Below are 25,895 nucleotides of genomic sequence, written 5' to 3' on the forward strand. Positions count from 1 at the left end.
TCTACAGTACAGCTTCTGCTTCCAAAACAGTCATTAGGAGAATGAATCTTGCAGTGAAACATAAGTTTATCAAAAAGATCTGTGTGCAAGCTAATTTGATCAGGCAGTTTCTAAAAAGTAGGCCAGAAGAGAAGAAAGATTACTTCTGGCTAAAATGGAACAAATTAAATTATAAGATGCTTAATACATTTATTCTCAATTTAATTGCATAACCTAATGTCAAGGTTATTATATTCTGCACAGTGTTCTCATCCTAACTCAAAACAGTAAAGCACAAGCTTGGTTTGCAGCTAATTTATTACAAATCCAACTGCAGACTCTTTTGGCCTATAAGATATGCACAGATTGTGATTGCTTTAACTCTATAACTCCAGCCACTGCCTGAACTGTGTACATTAATATAAAATTACACTTAAAAAATTACTTTGCGATCTCTCCCGGGTGATGAATTCTGATGAGACCTGAAGGGAGTATGACAATCTGCATCTCTCCCATTGAAGGTGAAGGGCAAAAGAAAAAAAGAAAAGCCTAGAGACAGTGCAAGCCAGGTGGCACAAGTGCATAGTGTAGCAGTAAAAGAGTGTATGATCAAACATAGTATCTAAAACTATCCACCCCCTTGTGCACTGAGACCACCAAAACTGCAGACTCTTGCCCATTAGTGATCCAGGCTCTTCTGAGCTAGTTACAGGATCTGAATTTGGCCAGAACCTAAGTCATATTTTTAACTGTGTGTGTATAAGTAGGGCCCTACCTAATTCATGGCCATGAAATCACGTCACAGACCATGAAATCTGGTTTCCCCCTGTGAAATTTGGTCTTTTGTGTGCCTGTACACTATACTATACAGATTTCACGGGGGAGACCAGTGTTCCTCAAACTGGGGGTCCTGACCCAAAAGCGGGTTGCAGGGAGATTGCAAGGTTATTTTAGGGGGGTTGCGGTATTGCCACCCTTACTTCTGAGCTGCCTTCAGAGCTGGGTGGCCAAAGAGCAGCAGCTGTCGGCCGGGTGCCCAGCTCTGAAGGCAGCGCCCCAGCAGCAGCAGCACAGAAGCAAGGGTGGCAACGTCATACCCTGCCACCCTTACTTCTGCGCTGCTGCCTTCAGAGCTGGGCATCCAGAGAGTGGCGGCTGCTGACTGAGGGCCCAGCTCTGAAGGCAGCAGCACAGAAGTAAGGGTGGCAATACCGCACCATGCCCATGTGATGTAAGTTTGTGTTTGGGACAAAGGCTGTTCAAGTCACATGGTAGAGGATATAAAAAGGCAACTGCATCATCTCCATTTGGTCTTCAGTCCTGCTTCTCACCCCTAAAGTAACTTCTCTACAAACAGAAGCTTAGAACAAAGGACTGATAGACTCATCCAAGCTTTGTATGTGTTCCAAAGGGACTTTAGAAGCTAGAAAAATCACCAGTGCTGCTAAACCCTGATACATAGAACTTCAGAGTCCATATATGTATCTGATTGTTTTGACCATTTAACAACTCTCTTCTTGTTCTTTTCTTTTATAATAAACCTTTAGATTTAAATTCCAAAGGATTGGCTGGCAGTGTGGCATTTTGGGTAAGATCCAAATTAATATTTATCTAGTAATGTGGCTGGTCCTTTGGGAATCAGAAGAACATTTAGTATAGTGAATAGAGTTTTAAGTAACTTCTCTCTTTACTGGACCTATTTGCTGATTGGGAGCCAGAGACTGGAATGCAATAAAGGGGGGCTCTGTGATTTCTTTTTTCTAGCTTCTTTAGAACCAGTTTAGGGGATCAAGAGCACAGTTTTGTGGCTGGTCGGTGAGTCTAACTACAATGTTAACCATCAGTTTTGGGAGAATCTGCTTTCCTTTTTGCAGCCTGCCCTGCCCTTGGAATTTTCAATATGGGCTACCCTAGGCACCTTCAGTCACACTACTGTCCTACAGAAACTGATTTAACTCAAATGTATTCATTGTTCACTGCAAAGCAAATTAGCAGATGTAAAGCATAGATTTTTTTCCATCAGGCCCCATCCATGTTTTCAAGGGAACAGATCCCTGCTGACACAGCTGTAGTGACAAGTTAAATTTGCAAGAATAGAGTGACAATTGTAAAGTGGGAAATTTTTGAAAAGGTAGATGAGGGGAAAAGTGAAAACTTACCCCAAACTCATCCCTCCACTGATGCGATTTTTGAAATGTCTCTGCTTTTGTTGCAAGGTTCTGAGGAAAAAGAAAAAGACATCAATTTGGTGTTTTCAATACTTGTCTTAATATAATGATGCTTGTAAACAATGGTCATTATAGGAATGCCTATTTTTCTAACCCACATAACAGCTAGCTGCATAACCATATTAATATGACACTGAGGTGTAACAGGTGGTAGGCCAGTTTCAGTTTATAGTTTCTCAAATTTCTTATTTATTTATTTTTTGTGGGGACACTAAACTTATGAACAAATATGAGAGATCACTGTGAAGACTTTTAAAGATGCCCGTCTACAAGTGGGATGTACTCAATATATTGGACCCTCTGCTGCACATCCAGTTGAATCCACAGGGTGAAGACCAGGACACCTGTATAAAGCCCAAGAAATAATGCTTTACTCAGGTTGTTCACCTGCAGTGGTGTGTGAGAAACAGATAATGTGCAGTTTCTCCAGCCTGCGGGAATGACACTGGGCTTCAGAAAAGAGGCATTGCCATACTGGATATTAATGATCTTCCACCTCATCTCTTCTAGGCTGCTAGCTCAGCCTGTAGACTTGAACAGCAACTGCTATTTCAGTGAGGTTTCCAAGTCATTTTCATCTGCCTAATACCAATTACTATTACAAGCATTTATTTGTAACCCATCACGGTGGTGACATAGATATCACAAGACAGTCTGAGCTATTAGAGATCATGACATGATTAAGTTGCCTCCTTCATAGGCCCCACTTTGTGTTTCATCTCCTTTCCTGCCTAGTCACTGTAAAGCTTGTCTGTCTCACCAACAGAAGTTGGTCCAATAAAAGATATTACCTCTCCCACCCTGTGTCTCTAATATCCTGGGACCAACACAGCCATCACAACCCTGCATATTCACTGTAAAGTAATTTGCATGTGAATTGCCCCTTTCTAAATCAAAGAATTCTTTCACCCAAAATTTCAGAAATCCAACACTGGTGGTAAAGCTCTCATCAACCCCATCTCTCTTTGGTGCTCAACTCACATATATTTACCTAACGGGTAAAGCTGAATTCCTAATCAAATCCATCAGGAAACACAACACGGGAGCCACAGTACTAGAGCAAGCCTCTGACCCTATCTCGTTTGTTGTCCTCCCTGTGGCCGTAACCAGTCCCTGATAAATCAGCAGGCTAGGACAATAAACTATTTATACAAACATAATGACCTTAGCCAATGTAATCAATGTATGACCACTGGGGCAGATCATTCTCTGTAGCATGAAGATTGACATCCCGTGTTACTTTTTAACCGAGACACTGTAGTTGTAACTGTTTTTTCCTCATACATGTAAATATATTATTTTTTTATCTCATTAAGTTATTTACTTCTTTCTTCTCCTTACTAAGTGATATTTCTATAGGTGGATATACACTCTCTTTATATATATTTAATGTATTTATTTAAATGTGTTGCCTTTCAATTTCATTATGCAGTAAGGGTCATGGTGAAGGAAGAATGTCTGTCCCTTCTGATTCTTCTTGTGTCAAAACATTATAATCCTTTTCATTTATTTTTCATTTTAAAAACCTCCTCATACATAATTCCCAAGCCTTTTCTGGTTCCCCTCTCTAGACATTTCCCTTTTTTCGGCTATACTCTGAGATGACAGGTTTCAGAGTAACAGCCGTGTTAGTCTGTATTCGCAAAAAGAAAAGGAGTACTTGTGGCACCTTAGAGACTAACGAATTTATTTGAGCATGAGCTTTCGTGAGCTACAGCTCACTTCATCAGATGCATACCGTGGAAACTGCAGCAGACTCTATATATACACAGAGAATATGAAACAATACCTCCTCCCACCCCACTGTCCTGCTGGTAATAGCTTATCTAAAAGCCATTTCCAGCACAAATCCAACCTGGTTGGATTTGTGCTGGAAATGGCTTTTAGATAAGCTATTACCAGCAGGACAGTGGGGTGGGAGGAGGTATTGTTTCATATTCTCTGTGTATATATAGAGTCTGCTGCAGTTTCCACGGTATGCATCTGATGAAGTGAGCTGTAGCTCACGAAAGCTCATGCTCAAATAAATTCGTTAGTCTCTAAGGTGCCACAAGTACTCCTTTTCTTTTCACTCTGAGATGAGTAACTACAAAATTAATACTCAATTGAATAAAAGCACGCCATATATTTTAAAAATGCCATTATATTTTCTGCTGTTCCTTTTGCTCACCCACACATGGTAATCACTAGATAGACTGCCCTGAGCACATGCTGACCATAACTACTACAACTTTTTCTTGAGAGGTTCTAGCTAATTCATAATCAGTGTTTCTGAAAAAGTTTCTTTCCCTAACATGCATTCCCTTGCACTTATCACCATCAATTTAATCTGCCATTATGTTACCCAATCACTAAGATTTATTAGATCCTGGAAATAATGTGTTGGCGAGCATATGTGTCTGCATAAATTTTACCACCTAAATACTTACCTCACATTATAGGTGGGGCTAATAGCACCACCTATTAATGTTGCCAGACACATCCCACTATAAGGCCACGGTTTCAGTTGTTTATCATCTAAACAGCCATTTAACAGCCAGATTTTAACTGTTTGGGCTAAAAGTTTCCATGCCCAGGTTCCTGTCTCAGGCAGATATTTTCTTTTAAAGAATATGTCACCCAAAATGCTAAAGCCATTTCCAAGAATAAGCATAACTAGTTTTGCCCATATTAAAAAATTCTAGTGACCTTTGCTTTGAAAAGCTCTAATGTTCCCACGCTCAGAAATCTGACAGAAGAGTGGCCTTTTCCCAACCCTATGAAAATCTGTCAATATATGGCCAAGTTACAAGCCTCTAGGAGGGAAGGGGGGGGGCAGTGTGGAGAAACAGTTCACACATGCTCAATAAAGACTGGCTAGAGCTGTGCGGCTAATACATTCTGATGATTCCATCTGCACCCAGCATGCTCCAGGCCAGGGCTAAGCAGGAAATTATCTGCAATTACAGCTCTAGGCTGCTACAAGCTGGGTGGGGACAGGCTGGCACCAGAACTAAAAGCAGCGAGATTTTCTTTCCGGTGCTCTCAATCTCCCCATGCTGGTGTCCAGGCAGCAGGGAGTAGTAAGCTTCCTGATTGGAATGCACAGGTACCTACTGACATTTCCTACGTTTTGAGGACTCGACTTTGCAGCCTTAATAGCGTTCTTTTAATGTAACTTTGGTTTGGGTTTTTTGTGTGTATTTGTTTGGGGTTGGGGTGAGGGTGAGACAGAGATATAGATATATATGTCTCATGAAATTCCTCGCACAATCTGTGGAGAACTCCCACTACGAACTGCTTTAGCACCCTCTCTTTAAATTCATCTTCAGACTTTGTAATGAAAGTCAGATGTCAGGGAAACAGCAAAGGAAGCACACAAGGATATCAACAAACACATTTCCGTATGTTTATTGCACAGAACACACCTTTCTAACAGGCCTTTGTTACAAGGAAAAGGTAATTCAAAGACCTATCCTTCATTTTAATATCCAACTCAGGCAAAACAGTGTAAAGGAGGTATGTTATTAGAGATATGTTGTTAGAGGGAAGAAATGGGGCTAGATGGCTCAGGGGATTGATAACAGGATTCTAAACCTCTCTGATTTTAGTAATCTATTTGAATCTAGTTAAAATCAATAGTGAATAAAATTAATTACCCTCTGATGACATCTTGGTCACTATGGGACAGATCCAAAGTCAGTTAAAGTCAATAGAAAGATCCCCATTGACTACAATAGGCTTTGGATCAAATCTTATGTGAAATGAATTGGTAGTGTCCATTTTATTGCCAGTTGACCGATAACAACAATAGTTTTATAATATGTAAATCGTCGCTTTTGTTTGCAGTCTCAGCCAAGAGGCTGAGACCTGAATGATCACCATCCTGCTGGTGGTGCCTTTAGAAACGAGTTTGGCCACAGCGGTTGGTGGGAGGCTAAGGGCTTGGCTGCACATATGAGTTAGAGCACATTAAAGGAGCCCCGGGCGCACTAGCTCACTACCTGTCCACACTGGCAAGGCACGCAGAGAGCTCTGACTCCGTGGCTAGAGCGCTCCTGGTACTCTACCTCGGCAAGTGGAATAACATTTGGTGTGCCCCTGCTGGGGCACCGTGATGCCAGTGTGGATGCCCAGTCTGTTAGTACACTCTAATCGGCCTCCAGAAGTGTCCCATAATGCCTGTTCTAGCCACTTTGGTCATCATTTTGAACTCTACTGCCCTGCCGTCAGGTGACCAACCGTCAGACCAGCCCTTTAAATTCTCTGGGAATTTTGACAATCCCCTTCCTGTTTGCTCAGCCAGGCGTGGAGTGCTCTCAGTGAATCTTTCCAGGTGACCATGCCTCCATGTACCAGGCGTTCCCCAGTATGGAGCAATGGCGAGGTGCTGGACGTCATCAGTATTTCGGGGAGGAAGCTGTCCAGTCCCAGCTGTGCTCCAGCCGTAGGAATTACAATACCTTTGTGCAGAAATCAAGGGACATGATGGAAAGGGACCATGACTGGGACACACTGCAGTACAGGATTAAAGTGAAGGAGCTGCAGAATGCCTACCACAAAGCCTGTGAGGCAAACTGCTGCTCCGGTGCTGCCTCTGAGACCTGCCATTTCTACAAAGAGCTGGACACAATACTTGGGGGCGACCCCACCTCCATTCCGAGGACCACCATGGACACTTCAGAGCCCAGTGTAACAAGGCAGGAGGCGGAGGAGCAAAGCGGGAGCGAGGGTGCTGAGGCGGAGGAAGACACCCCGGAATCCCTAGATGCATGCAGCCAGGAGCTGTTCTCAAGCCAGGAGTAAGGTAGCCAGTTGCGGCGGCCAGTGCTTGGGGAAGGACAAACACCAGAGGAGGTTCCCGGTAAGTGGCTTTTATTTTGGGAAGGAAGCTATACTGTGCAGGCTCTTGGGGCTAGGAAGGTTAGGGTTGCATGCATGCCTAGATGCAGAATAGGGCGTTGATGTGCTTTCTCACATCATGGTAATCGGCCTCAGTGATCTCTTCAAAGGTCTCATCCAGAATTTAGGCAATCCACTTGCACAGGTTTCTCGGGAGAGCACTGTGATCCTTGTCAAGGCTAACTTGTCTGCGACACTGTGCAGTGAGGGGTGGGGGGACCCTTGCTGCACACAGGCAAGCTGCATATGGGCTGGGGCGGAAGCCACATTGCAGTAGAAGACCCTCCCTTGTTTCCCAGGTCACCCTCAGCAGCGAGATATCTTCCAGAACAAACTCCTGTGGAAAATGTGGGGACAGTGTTCAGTATAGGAGTCCCCTGCTGCTGTTGGCTCTCCCCAAGGCACAGAAACTCAGAGGACAGTATAGCCGTGAAACAATCAGTCATGCTTGACCCTGTGCTTACTCACCATTTTGGGGCTCCCATGGGTTATGTGCGCTCGCTTTGGGTTGGGCAAATTACGCTCTTGTGTAGACTGTGCTTGCCTTTAAGAATGGGAGAATCATTGCTCTGTCTGGTGTGAACAATGCTGCCTCTGTTAAGTGTTTCATTTTGCCTTTACAGATGCAACCTTGAGATCTCAGCCGTCCGTGTTATCACTGGCTGAAAGACTCCAAAGAATCAGAAAGAGGCCACGTAGAAGCAAGGAAGACATGTTGCATGAAGTAATGCAGCATTCAAGTCATGAAAATCAAAAAGTGCAGGAGTGGCAGGACAGTGAAAGGAGGATCCACCAGCAGAACGAGGAGCGCCGGCACAAGAATGCAGTGCTCCGGCAGCAAAGCATGCATCAGCTGATAAACATAATGGAGCGTCAAGCGGACTCAATCCAGGAACTCGTAGCCATACAGGTGGAGCACTACCGTGCCCGACCACCCCTGCAGCCATTGTCCCAAAACTCTTTCCCTTGTGCCCCCATGTCACCTCCAACCCACTTTCCCCAACATTCAGGTTCTTACTGCCACCAGCTGCCTCCAAAATCTGTAGTGTCACCACCCAGCCCTGAAGACTACGACCCTTACCATCTGCACTCAACCCTCATCACCATGCAGTATAGCCATCCTGAAGTGCAGCACTCATTGCACAGCACTCCAGAGAGGAAGGTTGAGTATGATAACAGGACATATGCAAATCTGTGATTATACTGTTCCCCACCCCACCTCCTTGCCCTTTCTGTTTCCCAAGCAGTTGTGTTTCTTTTCAATAAATGAATGTTCTTTTCAATAAATGGATTTTTTGGCTTTGAAAACATTCTGTATTATTGCATAAAGTAAAAGATACCTTAGCCCAGGAAAGCAACAGGCACCGCAAGTCAGCGTAGCAAACACAGAATCCTACTAACATTGGAATCACTGCACTTCACTCCCGTGCAGGGCACCAGACATTACTGGTGGCTTTCAGCCTCAAATTGCTCCCTCAAGGCATCCCTAACCCATGCAGCCCTGAGCAGGGCCCCTCTAATAGCCCTTCTCTCTGGCTGTTCAAATTCAGCCTCCAGGTGTTGAACCTCCGAGTTCCATGCCTGAGTGAATCATTCATCCTTTGCTTCACACATGTTATGGAGGGTACAGCACGCAGATATAACTGTGGGGATGCTGTCATCAGCCAGGCCCAGCTTCCCATACAGAGAGCGCCAGCGGCCCTTGAAACAGCCAAAAACACACTCCACAGTCATTCTGCACCAGCTCAGCCTGTTGTTGAACCGCTCCTTGCTGCTGTCAATGGTCCCTGTGTAGGGTTTCATGAGACATGGCATTAAAAGATAAGCAGGGTCTCCAAGGATCACAATGGGCATTTTGACTTCCCCTAAGGTGATCTTCTGGTCTGGGAAAAAAGTCCCTGCTTGCAGCTTCCTGAACAGGAAAGTGTTCCAAAAGACGCATGCGTCTTGCACCTTTCCAGGACAGCCTGTGTTAATGTCAATGAAACGCTCACGGTGATCCACTGTAGAGAAATATCCCTTCCGATTAACATACTCCGAGGCTAGGTGGGCTGGTGCCAGAATTGGAATATGCATTCCATCTATCGCCCCTCTGCAGTTAGGGAAACCCATTTGTGTAAAGCCATCCACAATGTCATGGACATTATCCAGATTCATGGTTCTTCTGAGCAGGATGTGATTAATGGCCCTGCAAACTTGCATCAACACAATTCCAACGGTCGACTTTCCCACTCCAAACCGGTTAGCGACCGATTGTTAGCTGTCTGGAGTTGCCAGCTTCCAGATTGCAAGAGCCATCTGCTTCTCCACTGTCAGGGCAGCTCTCAATCTCGTGTCCTTGTGCCACAGGGTGCGGGCGAGCTCATCACACAGTCCCATGGAAGTGACTTTTCTCATCCGAAAGTTCTGCAGCCACTGCTCATCATCCCAGACTTGCATGACGATGTGATCCCACCACTCAGTGCTTGTTTCCCGAGCCCAAAAGCCGTGTTCCACGGTGGCGAGCATGCCCGTGAATGCCACAAGCAAATTCGTATCATATGCGTTACTCGAGTCAATATCGTCGGAGCCCTCACTGTCACTTTGGATCATAAGGAATAACTCGACTGCCAAACGTGACGTGCTGGTGAGACTCGTCAGCATACTCCTCAGCTGTTCGGGCTCCATTCCCGCAGACCGAGAGGGAAGACAGAGCGCGCAGTAGAAAAAAAGTTGAAAGATGGCGCCAAATGTGGACGGAAGCACAGGGATCGCTGGGATGCGAACTGATGCATCAAGGGGCGTTGGGACAGGACCCAGAATGCCCCGCACCTCCCGCCCCTTCCCACAAGCCACAGCGCCAGAATGGGAAGAGGTGCTCTGTGGGATAGCTGCCCATAATGCACCACTCCCAATGCTGCTGCAAGTGCCGCAAATGTGGCCACGCCAGTGCGCTTGCAGCTGTCACTGTGGACAGACTGCAGCGCTTTCCCTACTGCGCTCTACGAAGGCGGGTTTAACTCAAAGCGCTCTACATCCGCAAGTGTAACTATGTCCTAATAAGACGCTTCCATTGGTGCTGTCAGTGTTGGACTAGCACTGAGGAGAAAGGAAGTCAAACTCCAGGACTGGCAGGCTGGCACGCTTCACAAGCACTGCATTCATTTTATCTCATTATTATTATTTACTTGCAATCATCCTATAAACAATGTCAGAGCCTAGCCTGTTCCACTGCCAAAGAAGAGCTGTGCCCACTCTACTGTGTTAGGCAATTCAAACTATTCATAGCTAATAGGAAATTACTGATGTCTTATCAGCATTTCCACCCACAATTACCTTCCAACTGGCCAACTTCCATGTTTGCAAAACAAAAACAATTCCATTATAACATGATGCATTATGCTGGGACAAAGCATGGCCTGCCCCCATACAACTCATTAGATTAATTCATTACCTCAAATACCTCAGTGTGATAATGCACTGGCATAATGCAATGGGATGGGGATTTATAAATCCCCATTTCTTTACTTGATACAGCCAGTTCTGCAACAAATTGTAGAGGATGTGCTCTAATGAGCGATAGCTGGTTAAGCCATGTTTCATAATAATATTGCAAAGCGGGACATAGTGTGACATCACTGCACAAAACTATACAACACAGATATTTATTTGTATTGGGCTCCTTACACATGCCTCAATATATCCTTGAAGGACAGCTCTGATCTGCTTCTTGTTTATAGAGAGACAAGAGGAACCCAAACTGGTAAATGGGTTACAATGGAGGAACATCTGTTTGCATTGCCCCTGCTAAGGATTTCAGAGAAGGAAAGGAGCAACCAGACATGAACCTCTCTTTGAAATCTGTAGAGACTCTTATTTAACAAGTTGTTCATTTTTTGTGCTCAACTGTACTTCACAGTGGAACTGCCCAAAGCCAGTAAGAAAGTTAATTCTCACATCCAGTATTTCTATTGAGTGGACGAATTAATAACGCAAAATCATAAAAGCTCCTGTTCTCTTGAATTTCCAAGCCCAGCTTTGCAGCCATGAGTTTCAAGTAGTTTGGATAACCATCCATATTTGTGTGTGTATTCCAAATAAAAACAATCAACCCTAAATAATAAAGCTACTTAGCACTTCTGTAGCATTTTATAAATGTAGATCTCAAAACACCTTAAAAATGTCTACCCACCTTTACACCTACATTTTGAATTTTGAGAAACTGAGCCACAGAGAGGTAAAGCCCCACATTTACAAAAGTGGCATTTAATCCCAGCTGCCTAATATTAGACAGCTGGGGCCCAATTTTCTAAGATGTTCCCACATCTCCAATTGCAAATGTTCAACACCTCTGGAAATCAGGCCCTAGTTGTGCAAAGCTGGGCATGCAAACTCACGGCCCCTTTAGAAAACTTAGGTTGAAGCTACTTGCCAAAAGTCACATGGGAGACCTGAATGCCAAGGTCGGTAAGGACAACACAAACAATTACAGAGCAATGGGAAGACATGGGTGTGGCACCATGATTGAAAATGAAGGGAGCCTTGTTGATCTCTGCAATATGAACGACCTAGTCATTGGCTGAACCCTATTTCAACATCATGAAATTGACAAGCTGACATAATGTTCTCCAAATGGCAGAGATAAGAAGCAGATTGACCAAACAATGATCAATGGCAAACGGTGACACTCGCTGACAGATGTGAAAGTGAAAAGAGGAGCAGATGTTGGCAGCGACCATCACCTTGTGACAGCCTCCATCAATCTAAAACTGAGAAGTGGGGGTCCACCAAACAAGGAACATAGATATCACAACATTGACAAACTAAAGTCCCCTGAAATACAAAAAGCTTTTGTTCTGCAGTTAAAGAACAGTTTCCGACACTTGCAGACCTTGGTGAAAAGGAGGGGAATGCAGATGAGGAGATCAACAAGATGTGGGACAAAGTAACAGCAATCTATAAACTGAGCAGTGAAGCCTGTCTAGGCTAGAGGCAGAAGAGAAGGAAGGAGTGGATTACATCCAGCACTTGGAACGCCATAGAAACCAGATGAGCCCTGAAGAAAAAAGTTTTAGACACAAAATCCCATAAGCTAAAGGACAAATATCACAAGCACTAGAGCAAGGCACACCGGAAGGTCAAATGCCTTGTGAGAGCAGACAAACAACATTATACTGCTAATCTGGCAACATAAGTAAAGGACACAGCTGCTCGTGGTGAACAAGGAACTGTTTACAAAATGACGTGGCTTATCAGTGGTAAATGGCAGACAACAACAAACACTCATCAGGGACAAACAAAGCCACATACTGACAACAGAAAAAGAACATGAAATGCCCTGGACAGAGCATTTCAAAGAATTCCTGAACAGGAAACCACCTAAAGAGGAAGCAAACATCTAGGAGTCAGAAGAAGATCTTGATATCAACCACCCCAACTAAGCACACCCTTGACACCCCAACTAAGGAAGAGATCATTCAAGCCATCAAATCCTTAAAAAATGGGAAAAATCCTGGCAAGGATAACTTGAATGCAGAATTGTTCAAAGTAAATCCTGAGTTAGCAGCATTTATCCTGGCCCCTCTATTTGCATCAGTTTGGGAAAGGGAAAAATTGCCAGATGAGTGGACCAATGGGGTAATAGTGAAGATACCAAAGAAAGGAATTCTCAGTGATTGTAATAACTGGTGTGGTATCACACTTTTATCTGTGCCAAGCAAGGTATCGTGTAAGATCATAGTCCAGCACATATCTGAGGCAGTTGATAGCGTTCTTAGAAAAGAGCAAGCCGGTTTTCAGAAAGGGCATGGATCCACAGACCAGATCTTCACGCTATGAAACATAATAGAACAGTGCTTAGAATGGCAATGGAAACTCTATATAAACTTCATAGACTTTGAGAAGGCTTTTGATAGCATTCACAGGACCAGCCTATGGTGCATTCTGTGGGCATATGGAATCCCTCTCTGTGTAATCAACATCATCAAAAGCTTCTATTCCAACTTTACATGCAGTGTTGATCACAGTGAGCTCAGTTTTGAAGTCAAAACAGTAGTACATCAGGGGTGTGTCATATCTGCAACATTGCCACCAACTGGATAATGAGGCATTCAACAAAAGACATGTCAAGAGGCATTAAATGGACACCCTTCTCATCCCTTGAAGACCTGGAGTTCACAGATGATCTCACTCTCCTATCATATACTCAACACCATATAAAAGAAAACCAACTCCACTCAACACATTCAGCCAGCAAATAGGACAGAAAATCAATCTCAATAAGACAGCTATCATGACCTTTAATATTGCCTCACCATCACTAGTACAGATAGAGGATCATGTTCTCATCAATGTAGAAAAATTCATATACTTGGGCAGCACTATCAGCCATGATGGTGGAACAAGCCAGCACATCCAGAACAGAATCCATAAAGCCAGGAACAACGTCAGGAGCTTAAATACAGTCTGGAAATCATCAAAATACAACACCTAAACCAAACTCAAGATTTATCAGAGCCGCGTACATTCAACTCTACTTTATAGTGCAGAATGCTGGGGAATGAGAAAGTCTGATGTGGCCAAACTGTCTTCATTCCATACAACCTGCCTCAGAAAAGTCTGCCGTATCTTTTGGTCCAGAACAATCTCAAACCAAGACCTATTCACACAGTACTGCCAAAAAGATCTGAGCACCATCATTACCAGGAGACACTGGAGACGGATTGGCCATGTGCTTCGGGTAGAAACTGATTCCACCACCAGAATAGCACTAAGATGGACACCGGAAGGCGAGAAAAAATGAGGACACCCAAAAACAACATGTTGAAGAACTGTGGAAGCTGAGCTGAAAAACCTGGGGCACAGCTGGGGAACCACTGAAAATCTTGCCAGAAACAGACAGGAGTGGAGGTGCTTCACTTCTGCCCTAAACGCCAGAGGCATACTGGGAACATGATGACGATGGTTCTAGTCCCAACTATTGTCATACAAGGTGCCATTTTTAATGGTTAGTGTAGGGATAGTCAAGCAGAACTGCAAGGATCTAAGGTTTTGCAACTAACTTACAAGTGTGATCACGAACAAGTCACTTACCCTTCTTTGTAAAGTTGGATCTCTTTGGACAAAAAGCAACGGAAGAACGTCTAGAACAGTATTTTTTAAAAGCACAATTAATATTTGACTCCGTATTTTGTAAAGTTAAGATGTTCTCATGCACAGCTGCTGTGCCTATTGTTCCAAACAGGGAAGACACTCTACCGCTATTGTTGTAGGAGCATGTAGTCTAGAAAGGGAATGCTCTGTGAAAAGTATAATTAGAAGCCAGGGTCATACACAGATGGACTGTGCAGCAAATTAGGAGTTGTTTGTGCCCTTTCTCATTCCTTGGTGATGTACAAAGATAATCTCAACTTTTCTCACCCTCACCACCAAATAATTTCTGCTTTTTAATCACAGAAATCTCAGGTCTTGCCTTCATTCTTTCCTGGGAATATTCTCTGGAGACCATGAGTTGGACAGTGATGCAACAATAGGCTGAAACTTGAAAAAAGGCTCAACACTGCCACCCCTATCAGAGGAGGACTCAGTAAGCTAAAGTTTAGCTTTGAACCTACTATGATGCTATTAACCTACTGCAGATCCCCACAGGATTCTCCAGCAAAAACTGGGACACCAAGAGCTGATATTTTAAAGTTTAAAAAGAAGAGAGAAAGGTCCCTAAACAAACTTTTTTTTTGCAAATTCATTTTGATCGTTTACATCTCTATGTGCCTCAGTTTACCCATCTATAAAGGTGTTGTGAAGAAGAAAGTTTATAAAGTGTTTGGAGAACCATGACTGAATGGAGCTACAGAAACACTAAGTAGTATTGTTATTATCCTTTTGAGTACATATACCGTGATATAAAGAACATTATTAAGGCCAGCATTTAGACATTATTTTAGGTCCCCATAGATGATGGGGAAAAATCTACTGTTTTACAAGGAGAAATAATTGGGCTAATACTTGCCAGTGCTCTTACCTACAATTATTTTTATTTGTTATTTTTTAAAGAATCAGATCTGCTGTCCATTGTTTTCTTGATATGTGCTGTTCAACTATGCATTACCTTCAATAACCTTCAATTCAATGAGGCGACGATTATTAATATGAAAACAACTAGCCTTTGAAACACTGTCTCTGCTCACAAGCAGGTATTCTCATCCACACACTGAAAAATAATGTTGCTTATTGTTACATTTCTTTTAATCTTTCCAACAGAGCTGCTACCCTTAAAGTAAAATATCCATTGTGGAAGACTAAGAAAATGCAAACGGATCCAAGGTTTATGTTTATTTCAACTTTTCTGTAACTTTTAAAGGGGTTACAAAAACCCACATAAATCGTACTAACTGTCAATATAAGAACTGCCTGTTTTAAAGGTCTAGTCCCCATGTCCCAGAAAAGCCTTTGATGTACCATAGTCTGCAGGAACAAGACCAGAAGAAGCTTTATCTGATCCGTTGAAAGAGCAACTCCCTAAAAGGCCCATTCATCTTCCAACGTTCCCTTTTCTTGTCTGTCATATCTTTATCTCCCCCTAGCCAGCACAGACCTCTGTCAGTTCATGGCTCTATTACAATTATATTCAGTAGAATGAAATCAATCTTCTTATGCTTCCCACCTCCTCCCCTCAAGTATTTCATCTTGAAATAATATTTGACTACCCCTTGGTACATTAAGCCATTAAAAAATGTGTAATCCGAGAGCTATTAGACCTCAATAGTCTGACAAAAGCTTTCTAAAACGCTGAATTCCATGGAATATTTTTTTTAGGTCATTTAAAAAGAGATGTGCCCAGGGAGAATGCAGCAGCATCACAGCTGGCTTCGAACAATTTAGAAATATAGAATGAACTTCAAATGCTGCTTTGGAGATTTAATTCAAATACTCCATCCTGTTATGTATGAATAATACAGAAGACATCACTGTACAGTATGTGCAGCTTATATATATAAATAAAAGAACATATACTGTCACACAAATATTAGGTTTCAGAGTAACAGCCATGTTAGTCTGTATTCGCAAAAAGAAAAGGAGTACTTGTGGCACCTTAGAGACTAACCAATTTATTTGAGCATAAGCTTTTGTGAGCTACAGCTCACTTCACAAAAGCTTATGCGCAAATAAATTGGTTAATCTCTAAGGTGCCACAAGTACTCCTTTTCTTTTTACACAAATATTAGTTTCCTTTAATTATAAACACCACACCATACCACACAGGGAAAGAAATGGGTTGGGATAGGGGTGAGGTATGCAGTTCCTGGCAAAAAGAAGCAATAATGCAAGAATATTAAGAGAATGCTATTTTAAAAATGTTTTAATAAAATCTGATGATGCATTGCAAGCTAGAAGAATTATTTATTTGTTCATAATGCTGCTACTTTCTCTTTATTAAGCTGAACTTAATTAAACCACTCACATAGAACTAGATTCTGCTACCCTTACTCATGTATGGTACCTAACTCTGTAGTAATCAATTCTAGTAAACAGGACTATTTATAGAGCACTCATTGTAAGTAAATGTGGTTAAATGATCCTAAATCAGTGATACTCAGACTGAGGCTCTCGAGCGGCAAATGGCTCTTTAACGTATCTCCTGTGGCTTTTTGCAGCACACAATATTAAAACTCTGTGATTTAATTATTAACCCAATCAGGATGTTTTACTATGTTATTAACTAATTGTAGTTGATGAAATAATACTTGGTCAGTCATTCTGCTGTGAGAATAATTATATATATACACATATATATAAATATAAAACTACATATTTCCCCCATCATACTGTTTAAATATGAATATATAGTACTATAGTAAATGAAACAATGAATTCACACTACTGTGGCTCTTTTGGGTAATTTTGATCATTAATTTGGCTCCTGAACCACTGAGGTCTGAGTATCACTGCCCTAAGTGATCATTCTTCCCATATTCCAAATTTGTCATGAATTTTCTGTGGGTAACTGCTATGAAGATAATTCATAGATTCCAAGGCCAAGATCATTGTGATACAGGAGGTCAGACTAGATGATAACACAGATCACAGAATTTCCCCAAATACCTCCTACAGCAGATCTTTTAGAAAAACCTCCCATCTTGAATTAAAATTGTCAGTGATGGAGAATCCACAATGACCCTTAGTAAACTGTTCCCATGGTTAATTACTATCACAGTTAAAAATGTATGCCTTATTTCCAGTCTGAATTTTTCTAGCTTCAGCTTCCACCTTTGGATCCTGTTATACCTTTCTGTGTTAAATTTAGGAGCCAATTATTAAATATTTGTTCCCTGTGTAGTACTTATAGACTGTAATTAAGTCACTCCTTAACCTTCTCTTTGTTAAGCTAAAAAAAATGAACTCCTTGGTTCTATCACTATAAGGCATGTATTCTAATCCTTGAAACATTCACTTGGCTCTTTTCTGAACCATCTCTAATATATCAACATCCTTCTTGAACTATGGATACCAGAACTGGACATAATATTCTAGCGGTGGTCGCACCAGCACCAAATATAGAGGTAAATCAACCTCTCTACTCCTACTCGAGACTCCTCTATTTATGCATCCCAGGATCACATTAGCTCTTTTGGCCACAGCATCACGCTGGAAGCTCATGTTCAGCTTCATGTTCACCATGACCCTAAAATCTTTTTTCAGAGTCACTGCTTCCCAGGATACAGTTCCACATCCCTGTAAGTATGGCCTACATTTTTTGTTCCTAGAGACAAAGATTTACATTTAGCCATATTAAAACACATATTGTTTGCTTGCGCCCAATTTACCTGGTGATCCAGTTTACTCTGAACCAGGGACCTGTCCTCTTCATTATTTACCACTCCCTCAATTGGTGTGTCATCTGCAAACCTTTATCAGTGATGATTTTATGTGTTCTTCCAGGTCATTGATAAAAATGTTGAATAGTGTAGTAGGACAAAGAAGCAGAACCCCACTGGAAACACTGGAATATTTGTTATGTGGCCTTCCCATCTACTCAGAACTTTGGTCTGTGTAGCTATTCTGCACCACATCATAATTCAAAATTGATTTTAGCAAGTGGTGCCCCCATCTGAAAAGAGATCTTTGAGGGATGACCCTTACACCCACTTCGAATCGCACTGACTTCAGCTGGACTCCAGGAGGGCATAAGAGTCCTCTGTGCAGGATTCTGGACCTAGTTACTATATATTGTTTAGATTCCAACAAATTACATAATGTTTATGTACAGTGGTTGGCAACTAGGGTTGCCAGGCATCCGGTTTTTGACTGGAACGCCCGGTTGAGAAAGGATCCTGGTGGCTCCGTCAGCACCACTGATCAGGCCACTAAAAGTCTGGTCAGCGGTGCAGTGGGGCTAAGGCAGGCTCCCTGGTGCAAGGGTGGCCACGGGGGCTCCGTGCACTGCCCCCGCCCCAAGTGCTGTCTACGGAGCTCCGTTGGCCAGGAACTATGGCCTATGGGAGCTGTGGGAGTGGCACCTGTAGCTGTGGGCAGTGCGCACAGCCCCCTGGCCCTGCTGCCTAGGAGCTGGACATGCTAGCCGCTTCCAGGAGCCATGTGGAGCCGGGTAGGCAGGGAGCCTGCCTTAGCCCTGCTGCGCTGCAGACCAGGAGCCGCCTGAGGTAAGTGCCGTCCAGCTGGAGCCCACAACCCAACCCCCTGCCTAAGGTCAGAACCCCTTCTGCACCCAAACTGCCTCCCAGAGTGCACACCCCACATACCCCGTCCCAGCCCTGAGCCCCCTCTTACACCCCAAACTGCTCAGCCCCAGCCCGGAGCCCCCTCCTGCACCTCAAATCCCTCATCCCCAGCTCCACCCCAGAGCCTGCACCCCCAGCCGGAGCTCTCACCCCCTCCCGCACCCTAGCCCGGTGAAAGCAAGTGAGGGTAGGGAAGAGCAAGCGATGGAGGGCAGGGGGATGGAGTAAGCAGGGACGGGGCCTGGGAGAAGGGGCAGGGAAGAGGGCAAGGCAAGGGTGTTTGATTTTGTGTGATTAGAAAGTTGGCAATCCTACTGAAAACTAAAAGCCAAACATTATCAATACTTATCACATACAGGTGTCTGAGGCATCACATGCTTATTTGTACTTGGAATAAGAAACAGTTATAATGATAACTCATATGCCATTGTGCTATGAGTAAATGCTACTTTTATTCATGGTGATCACTGTAGCTTTAACTACTTGAATTGTAACGCATGCACTAATCATTAAACCATAAACCTCAACTCCCAGTTTAGGCATTTCCTTCTGGAATTATGGATATAAAGCAGGGATCAAAGGACGGATTGCAATCATGAAAAAAGTTCAGACATAGCTCAGACTAATGAAAGGGACTCATTTGATTATTTTCAAATGAATTCGTAACAGAAGTTACATTTTTCACCTATTCAGTTACATTTAACACCTAACAATTTTTGATTAATAGTGCCAGAGAAATTTTGATTAATAGTGCCAGTGTTAGGCCAAGAGCAGAAGCAGTAAGCTACTGATGAACATACATTACAGTGTACTCCTGATATCCACAGAGGATATCAAGGCTGTAACAGCCCCAGCTAGCCAGCCTACATTCTTTAGTTCAAGTTCAACTATCTCCAGCTTTTAGCTCTGCAGGACCTCAGTATCAACCAAGATGGCAACTGTCACACTGAGGAACACAGTGGCACTGGTTAAGAAACAATAGGAGACAAAGTACAATGGGAAGGCAATTGTGGTGACTACTTGAAATTTAGTATTGAGACCAAAGGTGAAAATTTCTGATCTGATGGCCTTCTCCTGTATAACAGTCTATGTGCATAGCCTTCCCTCTGTGTATGGAAAATTTAGTTTGATCATGAAAGATAACTGGCCATCTGATTATATTTTTCGTAGTATAGCCATAAAATTGCCACATGTTTTCTGCCTATGGTTCCTCGCCTAAACTATCATTAGGCATTTTATTTGTATTACAATAAAGCCTAGGAGCCCCAGGCATGGGCCAGCACCCCACTGTGCTCGGTCCTGTACAAACCAAGAATAAAAAGATGGCCCCTGTTCCCAAACAGCTTACAATCTAACAATAAGACAAAAAACAATGCACATAGACAGACAGATGGGTGAGCACAAGTAAACACCATTGATCAGCATGATAGAGCAGGAAGGTTGTGAAATAAATTCACCTGCACTCCATAGGTGCTCAGATGGCAAAAAATTCCATTGACTTCAATAGCATCCGGATTTCACCCACTACTAATGAGCACCGTGAATAATCCAAGCCTAAATAGCTGCCATCAAAATTCACAATTAAAGAAACTAATGAGTGTGTATGCTGCCAAGTCCTCAACTGATGTATGCTGATTTAACACTATTGAAAAATCACTGGAGCTATGCTAATTTACACAAGCTGATGATGTTATGGCCCACAGAATGACTGCATTACTCAATTACAGTGTTTTACAAAACATCCCGTCACTTCTCTGATCAGCTCTGAATAATAATAGTAACGTTGCTTCCTGATACTTTCTAGTGTTTTCCATCTGCCCCAAACTCTGTACAAATATTAACCAGCTAGTATTAAAATAGCTTAAGTATAATTCATTGTCTTAAATACATAGCGCATACATTTGATTATGTGCGCTATAGCTATATGCTGATCACCTTTGTACATAGAAAGAAGACTTTAAGGCCAGAGATGGGTGTAGGAGTAAAAATGGTATGGGAGAAGAGAACTATTACTTCTATAATTACATAGTAGACTCACTGGTTTGGTACAGTATAGAGTACAGACATACTGAGGACAGTTCATCTTAAGGGCTGAATCCTGCCCTCTGACATCCCGGCAAGCAGCAATGGGTATTATGAGGAAAAAAGTCATGATGCACTTGCCATGAAGAATGACTGATTTTTAAGGAGAAGCAGCTATGAAGGCATAATTAAAGGAGAGGACTGAACCCTTACGCACCAAGGTGTTTCATGCACAAAGTCTCTTGAAAGGAGATTCAAATTGTTTTGATAGCATGGAAACCTTAAATTGAAGAAAATAACATACTACAACATAAATGATGGTTGAGACCATGTTTTCTAGACTCTCATTTCATGGCGCATGGGGTTAAAATCATAAAATGTTTTCACTCTATACAGCACGTGACCCACCACATTAGGCCCGAAAGCCATTTGGCTAAAAAGATTTGCTAAAGTAATCTTGTTGCTAAAGTAATTGCTTGTTTGCCAAAGTAATCTTTTCTGATAGAGAAACTAGAATTGAACAGGACTCATGCTGTGTGTGTTACTAATCATTTTTTACATTAATTTGTGGAAGACCAAAAATACATATTTGGACCATGACCAATTTGCTCTTTTTTCTTCTTCTTTTTAAATATCCTACCATAACATAATTTTTAGTTTGATACACTTCCATTTATACAAGCAAAATGTACATAAATTACAGAGCTACAAATGTATATATGAATCTAATGTAATCTAATAATAAACTCTTAAAAATAATACAAGTCTGACATTAATATACTGTGGGCATCCAGTTCCTCCTGGCTTAACCACCGTATGAGGATTCCCCAGCACAGTTTAGTCTATGAGTAGCACAGAACCAGTATAGCCCTAGGCCAGTGGTTCTCAAACTAGGGCCACCGCTTGTTCAGGGAAAGCCCCTGGCAGGCCGGGCCAATTTGTTTACCTGCCGTGTCCGCAGGTTTGGCCAATCGCGGCTCCCACTGGCCCGGTTCGCCGCTCCAGGCCAATGGGGGCTGCCGGAAGGGCGGCCAGCAAATCCCTCGGGCTTTCCCTGAACAAGCAGTGGCCTTAGTTTGAGAACCACTGCTCTAGGCCACACCCTCCCAGGCACTTGGGTTTAGAGGGCATGCTTGGCAAGAGGGAGCGGTTGATGGTGAAGGGACCAAGTCTAGAGCCCCATGTGCTTTACAAACCCTTAGTTGTACAACAGCCCCTTTGGGGCTGGCAGAAGTTAGAGCAGATTTGAGGATGTTCTAACTTGCATCCCTATAACTGAGAAGAGAGGTATGAAGATAGCATAACATCGCCAGTGCTCATCCCCCCACATTGCCTTTCACTGATCACAGCTTGGCTGAGACAGATGATCAGGCCCCTTATATTCTCCTTTCCCCACCCTTCTTTTATTTGTTGTAAGTGAATAGATTTCCTGGGAAAGGTGTCAAACTATCACTGGAAACCCAGCATTGCTTAATCATCTCATGGATGGGTGCCACACGGGTAGCAGCAATTCCAGATTCCCCACATTGCCCTGCCAACATGTCTCAATACGCATCTAGATGGACCACCCTGAGTATTACAGTATAATTGACATCCATCAGTCCTTACCTTTTTTCATGAGACTGTCGAAAGTGAGTAATTGCCAGTAGTAACAGTGGCTTCTGAAGTGGGGACACCTGTATACTAGGAATGGGACTTCTATTATAAACTAATTTGAACTTGTAACTCAAACTCTATCCCCATTTACCAACCGTCTAAATTATCCAGATCCCCCTCATACTACATGCTGAAAAATGTGTTCCTTGCCAAAGCACTGGAGACTAGAAGAGTTCAAACTCAACCTTAGTGTACCAATTAACTAAATACTATTTTACACATTTTATATCTTTGCCTAATGCTTTCCAAGCTCATCTCCTTTTATCACATGAATAATAACTATATTTTCGGACTTTCTTAATCAGTTTTTCTAACAAGATGACCTCATTTCTAACATGAGACAATCACATTAGCTAATAAAATCTAATGGAGAAATCTGATTATCTTCCATAAATTTAGAAGACTAGATGAAAGGATTTCTGTTCAATGTCAGTTACACAAATGTAATGGGGATCTTCCTCCTTTATGATTCAAACCAAACTTTATTAGTATGGATTAAAATGGACAAAGTGAGAGTCAGACTGATTTCGAGTCAGACTGATTTCCACTGAAAACTCTTCTCCCCACTCCCAAGAGGATTTGCCATTCCAAACAAGTAGACCTGGAAACTTTTACTCTGTGTATGTCCCATTGATTTGATAAGGCTACTCATGGAGTTACAGGACATCCATGGTGACTTAAGAACATCTGAGTCTCACCTCTGGCCCTCAGTGCTTGAGTTAAAGATGTGTCTGAGCACGTTTAATGTTATACTCCATGTCACCAGTCAGAAATTAATGGCCCTCCATTAATTTCTCACACCCTAGTCCCAATGTGCTGCGCAGATTCAACTCCAAACATCTGACAAGCTAATGCACACACACTGCACAAGCGCACTACATTCAGAGAATTATGCACTGGCTTAGTAGCAAATCAGGGACGTTTTGATATGATGGAGGCTGTGGCCGACTTCCTCAGTTTGATGTTTCAAATATGGTTCAGGTATTCATTCATTTTACTGGGTATTTACCCAAACTAAACTAAACTCCCACATATTTTAAGGTTCAGCCATCCCTAGCAAAAGCTTCCCTGTTGCTAAACTCTAAACTGTTCAGGTGAAGAATGTGTTTAAGATCTGAGCAATTTCTTTACATGGTCAAGAGAGAGAATTTCCTCTGAAACCCCTACACAAGCACACATTGATCAAATGCTACCCAGACACTGGGCTTAAAGCATGTGAAATGTTCTCCCTTTTAAATCTGTAGGATTACTCACTGGACCCTAAGGCCACAGGAAATAAAAATCATCATGCTAGGGCATAGGTGAACCTACTTTAAAGTAGGGCCCTTAAGCATGCAATAGGAAATAGAACTGGTTGATGTTGTTACCCTTTCTCTTGATACATACATATTAGCATTTAACTGTAAATATCTGAGTTATTTCAGAGAAGGTATAAGCAAAAAATGACAAAAAGTCTATCATTCCTCATAAAAAAAAATGCTGAGTTAAAATTTTATATACTTCCTAGTAATATTTAACGTAATTCAGCACAACCCAGTTCTTTTTGACAGAATATCATAATAGCCTCACATTTGACTCCCTTCTCAGATGTATGGAATAGGCAATCTCTGAATACAAATAGTGCCTTTCATAATGGAAACTTTTATGATGAAGAGAAGTCTGCATCTCTAGTGCATAACAAGATGCTGAAATCACACTAAATATCACATTCTCCTCTTTACTGGATGCAAGACAAATAAGAAAAGCGAAGTAACATGGCTTCAGAATGGTGGTGATTGTACGTTTGGGTCTGGATGAGCTGTGCAATGTAACTGAAGGAGAGGCCTGTTGAAATCAATCCCAGAACATGAAAATAACTTCATCTCTAACTCCCCAAACAGATATAAATTGCCTTACCATTAAAACAGGCAAATCTAGGGACACAGTAGCCTGAATTCAATAAGGATTTTTTGACCTGGTCAAAAGAAAACAACAAAACAAAAACAGACCCAGACTATAACAGTGTCTCTACTTCTAACTCTTCAATGCTGCTCTGTTCCAAATGATTAACAATCAGAAGCCTAGTCAGAGGAACTGCTGCCGGACAAGAGGAAGGCTATTATTGATGAATTTTGAAAAGAAATTAAATTTAAAGCAGGGTTATTTTATTTACTCTTCTGGTCCAAGCTTCTTTCCAATGCAAGGTTATTGTTCTTCATGGCCTCTCCTAGAGCTCTTTTGACACAGAGTGCACAGAGCGTATTGCAAACATTAATGAAGCCTCACATGTCCCTGTGAAGTAGGTACTATCATACCCATTTAACTGATGGGTAACCCGATAAGCACAGGCTTGCAGAAGGTCACAAAAGCAATAAGTGGCAAAGCTGGGGAAAAAAACACCAAGAGTTTGGGGTCTTAGTCCCCTCTATTCCTGTGCAAGTTGGGCAATTTAAAAAAAGCCCATTAGGTGCCTATCTGCACATTTAGATGCCTAAATACCTTTAAAAATCTGACCCTCCGTCCACACTTCAGGGAAGACGGTGCCCAGCCCTTCACACATACCCACAGAAGGTGGAAGAGGGGAAAGAAGGGCAAAAGCAGATGCTGCATCCCCATGCAAGACCTGTACATGGGATCCTTTGAGGAAAGTGTGGGGCTAGCAACACTGTCAGTGCTAGCCTCTTCAGAGTGGGCAGGTGGAGCCATGGCTCTGCTAAGCACAGAGGTGAGTAGATGCCTTTAAAGACAGCAGAGCAGCTACATCTCTCCTGTGTCCTAGGAGCGCCTGATTTGGCACAACTGGAGTGAATCACGTCCAATGAGTCCCAAAGCTCACGTTGGGATGGCATGGCCCCAGCCCCATCCCAGCGCTGTGCCTTAAATTCTCAAACCAAGCCCCTTAATAGGACAAATATTAAGGACACAAGACTAATTACCTGCTTCTCAATAATTTTCTTGTTCAAATAGTGTTCTCCCTGAGTTTTCTGCAAACACATTTCTATTTAAACAACTAGAGAAACCCTATTGATTTTTCCTTCCTCCCATTTAAAGCATCAACCATTTCCCCTTCAATTCTCACAAATCCAACCCAGAGGCAACTGAAGGAACTCTGGATATCATCTCCCTGTTAAAAAGGCATTTATTTGTCTCAAGCAGCAGTCATTAGTAAAATGGCATGAGGGTAGTGGCAGTTTGACTCTCTCTGTGTGGGCAACTCAAGCTTGTTCAGATTTTAAACATAATTCACCTGAGTTTAATTGTAGTGTGGATGCAAGACAGTCATGTTTGAGATAGTTTTAGGAGTTAAATGGAATGTATGTATATAACTGAAAAGGTTTGCATCAAATATATCAAAGACAATTTAGCTAGATATCATGCTATTTATGCAGATCATTTTCAATCTGACATCATTTGTATTATATTATTTCATTTT

At 42.4% G+C, this 25,895-nt stretch overlaps 1 protein-coding gene across 3 annotated transcripts in view; it reads right to left on the reverse strand.

The window, feature by feature from the left end:
• CACNA2D1 (calcium voltage-gated channel auxiliary subunit alpha2delta 1) overlaps window positions 1-25,895 on the reverse strand; it is a 668,904-nt gene that overhangs the window by 359,664 nt on the left and 283,345 nt on the right. For all 3 annotated transcript variants that reach the window (XM_077807875.1, XM_077807876.1, XM_077807874.1), the window contains exon 4: window positions 2,139-2,198. In XM_077807875.1, coding sequence (XP_077664001.1) covers window positions 2,139-2,198 — 60 coding nt within the window. The remainder of the gene's footprint in view (window positions 1-2,138; window positions 2,199-25,895) is intronic.

The sequence above is a fragment of the Eretmochelys imbricata genome, chromosome 1 (assembly GCF_965152235.1).
Source record: "Eretmochelys imbricata isolate rEreImb1 chromosome 1, rEreImb1.hap1, whole genome shotgun sequence".
Lineage (NCBI taxonomy): Eukaryota > Metazoa > Chordata > Testudines > Cheloniidae > Eretmochelys > Eretmochelys imbricata.